We start from the raw sequence: 4,042 nt of genomic DNA, 5'->3' as shown, positions 1-4,042 counted from the left end.
AGTTCATACAGTTTGTTCAAAGAAGAATTCCATGACTTTGCTTAATTACAAGCTTCCAACCTATCAACAATCTCATTTCATTTCTTACAAGGCCTACATCAGATTAGAATGTGTGCCTTTTTTTTGTTCTTTCTTTTTATATTAATGATGACTGTGATTATGTAAAACTAAATAAACACAAACTACAAGCATGCTACGCTGTCGTGTCAAATCTTTAAATGCTTGGATTCTAGAATGTTTGTTGAATTAGGTTGTAAATGAGGTAGAAAAAATAAGGAAAGGCTAATATATTATTATTATTTCATACTACTAATTATCTCAAACTTAATCATGCTCCGATTTAAAATTTCAATGATTAACACCTGCAAGCCAACATGATGGGAGACTTACTATTTCTTTACGTAAAACATCAGGTAAAAGATTTAGATAATGAATTATTAATGGTTAAAATTTACAGTTTTACTTGTTACAACATAACTAAATAATACTGGAAAATATTACAAGAGAAGCAATTAAATCTTATCATTATAAAAACTTGTGTAAACAAAATGGAGTTGTTTGAGGATAGATAAGCTTTTAGTTGGAAAGAAGTTGTGTACTTTCAACCAAAAAAAAAGTATAATAACTGGATTTCTTTTAAAGTTAGGACCCCATAAAGCTATGTTTTTGACATACATACATATATATATATATATATTTATGGAGTGCTTCGCATTCAGTTTAAAAATTTAATTACATAACCAGGGCTTAGAGCATCATACTTGCATAAAAAGAGCATTTTGATAATTACAACAAGGTGTATATATGAAATACTTACAACTAATTTTACAAGTTATTTAATAATTTTTAAATATGACAAATTAGGGTAAAATGAAGCAGCCAGCTGCTTAATCAGTAGAGTTCCGTCACGTAGGTTATTCTTTGCATCAAGAATAAAGCTAACCATCATGTTAAGCTCTGCTTTCACTGGAAGATACTGTTTGTTGTTACGCAAACCTTCGAGCAGAGAGAGAGAGTTTGCTGCTTGACTGGAGGGTTTACCACCATTACCTGGTGGAAGTCGAGGGTGACCTGGAGCATACTCTGTGAGTCGAATGGGTGCATTTACAGGTAACTGTAGTAGAAGAAACACAGCCAGTGTGCGACACATAAAACGATACCTGTAGGAAATAAGAAGACACTGAAAATTTTTGCATTATTACTACTCAACGAAAAACAATAAAAATGCAATGATTTTGCAATGCATACCATATTTAATGTATACATTTTGTGGTTAGAATACTGACCTCTGTTTGCTGTATTACTAAATTCACACGTGATTATTTCTTTTCTTCTCTTTGTTTTTATGTATTTGAGCTGGCTTGGCATACTTTTAAAACTAAGTGATCCAGAAATAATGATAGAGGGGAAAAAAAAAGATTTAAAAAATAATAAATCGTTTGGAAATTGTCATGTTATTTATCATCACTGCTTCTTTTACTGACTGCCTGTTGACAGATTACTGTTAATTGAGCAGTAACTTGCACACACATTTCTTCATAATGATCCACTTAATGTGGACAGGGCTAAGATGATTATGATATAGATATTTATATTTGCAAATGATAACTTTGAACTTAGATTTAACTTAAATATGTGTACTTGAAACTTTCTTTTACTACCTCAAAGAAAAAGATGATTTTCTTCCAAATCCTACAACTCCTAAAATCCCTGTGGATGATCTGTCCTCTCCAAGAACCAGAAGACTTGTGGAGAAGTTGGCCAGAAACCTTCCTACAAACTAATACAATACAATAATTATACACAAAATTATATAAGAACTACCATTATGATAATGTTTTACAGGGATAACTATCATTGGAGTGTGGAGCTGGAAACAGATTCCCACTTAGTTAGAAAAAGAGAGAAAAAAAACCTTATTTTTCTGTGAGAGAGCTACTAGGAAAATAAAACTTTTTACATTAATTCTTTTTAAGAAACAATTCTTTTACATTTAACTTGAAGAATCATATATGGAATTAAGACAAAAGAAGAAAAAAAAATTAAACATACAAAATTGGCTTACAACCATAATATGACAATTTTGTATCTTAGCTTTTAAAAAAAAGATGTTATTTATGTTAATAAAGAGGATTTGCATCAGTTTTGACTACTTAATTGAACAGAAACTGTACAAATTAAAAGCTCAATTAAGACTAATATGTTCAAACTAAAAGGACAGAAATTAATTATCTGTTTATTGGTTGAAGCTCCCGAAATCGCACTTAATTCTGCAAATTAAAAACACATAACCTGTTTACTAGGCTATAGAAATGAGCTTAGAGGTATCAATTTCACTTGCAATAAAAGATTAAGGTAAGATCACTTAAAAAGTTTTCTTCGAGATCAACTTCTATTGATTAACTAAATCAACTAGTCCCTAAATAATTTATCTTTGTAGGGTATTATTTGGAATAATCTTATTACTTAATGTCTAAAAATAATTGGGGGTGTGTTCCTACACTGTTCAGTTTTGTTTGTAATAAAGCACAAAGCTACACAATGGGCTGTCTGTGCTCTGCCCACCATGGGTATCGTAACCCGGATTCTAACGTTGTAAGTCCGCAGACATATCGCTGTGCCACTGTTCAGTAAAAATGAGTAAAGCTTGTGGCAAGACAAGAGGAGAGTGGTTAGAACAAAAGTTATAAAATGATACAATATTAGTATTATATGTAATTGTTTTATTTTTTATATTCTGTTGGGAAAAAAATTCTATGTTTTTGAATTCTTTTTTTTACTGGCAAACAAACTAGTGTTTTTTAAAGTATTAATTTTGTAACGTAAAAAAAACAGACAACAATCACAAACTGGGATATACCACAACTATCCAACAAAAAGAAAAAAAAGGACTAATTTGCTTGTTCTTTGTCACAGATATTTTTAACTAAGCATCGTATGGCATGTTAAATCAGTGCCTAGATGCATACTTCTCTAACACATTAAATACTTGTAGCTAAAAATCAAACCTAAATGTACAAAGAAAGACTCGTGTTTAAATTTTTGAAAAACAATTACATTTGATAGTCCACAACAAATGGTGATTTTGTTTTGGAAAATCTTCTATCTAAACATCTGAAATATTACATCACATTTTTTCATTGGCACATAAGACATGTCTTTGTTAAAACATATTCAAATTCTAACCAACAGACAATGTCTGAATAACATAAAATGTGATGTTAACTTGAAGCAGTTCTACTTGTTGATAAAAAGAACAAGTTCCAGATGAATGCTAGGTCAGAACCAAACCTTAAAGAAAAATTAAACTTATTATAGAACAATTTGTATTCAGGTATAACTAACTTATTACAAAAGAAGTAATCAGAAAGTACCAATGGTATTTGGTGTCAGTGTTATCAACTATTAATTTTATTCTACAATGCTGATTTAGTGACAGTTCATGGTAAAGGAGAGTAAATACCAGGAACAATATACAAGAATACTGCAAAAAAATGTAGATATGCATTTCAGAGGTTATGCAAATACAATATTCAAACATAAACATAAAAACCTGTTAGTTTGGGTTTCTGCCTTTATTTTTTTTATTTTGTGAAATTTTTTGTGCAACAGTCCCAATCAGTTTTATGGCAAAAATAATATAAGAAATAAAGAAGGTTTAGTGCAAAAAAGCATGCTTACATTGGCAATGGCTTTAAAATTTTTAATTAAAGATGCTTGACTAGGAAGGAGAATTGTAGTTTATTATTAGCTTTACTAGCAAGGAGAACCACAGTTTATTATTAGTTTGGCTAGCAAGGAGAACCACAGTTTATTATTAGCTTTACTAGCAAGGAGAACCACAGTTTATTATTAGCTTGCCTAGAATGGAGAACCATAGTTTATTAGTTTGGCTAGGAAGGAGAACCACAGTTTGTTATTACTTTGCCTAGGAAGGAGAACCACAGTTTATTATTAGTTTGGCTAGGAAGGAGAACCACAGTTTATTATTACTTTGGCTAGGAAGGAGAACTACAGTTTATTATTAGCTTGCCTAGGATGG

General features: G+C 30.6%; 1 protein-coding gene across 3 annotated transcripts in view; it reads right to left on the bottom strand.

The window, feature by feature from the left end:
- Positions 1-275: 275 nt before the first annotated feature.
- LOC106465825 (ectopic P granules protein 5 homolog) overlaps positions 276-4,042 on the bottom strand; it is an 89,179-nt gene continuing 85,412 nt past the window's right edge. For all 3 annotated transcript variants that reach the window (XM_022393774.1, XM_022393776.1, XM_022393775.1), the window contains 2 exons: positions 1,662-1,780; positions 276-1,160 (listed from right to left, as the gene is read on the bottom strand). In XM_022393774.1, the coding sequence (XP_022249482.1) occupies positions 833-1,160; positions 1,662-1,780 (447 nt within the window). In that variant the 3' untranslated portion in view covers positions 276-832. The remainder of the gene's footprint in view (positions 1,161-1,661; positions 1,781-4,042) is intronic.

Source organism: Limulus polyphemus, unplaced genomic scaffold, assembly GCF_000517525.1.
Source record: "Limulus polyphemus unplaced genomic scaffold, Limulus_polyphemus-2.1.2 Scaffold2063, whole genome shotgun sequence".
NCBI lineage: Eukaryota > Metazoa > Arthropoda > Merostomata > Xiphosura > Limulidae > Limulus > Limulus polyphemus.
Note: the sequence above shows the minus strand (reverse complement) of the source record. Positions and strands in the feature narration are given on the sequence as shown.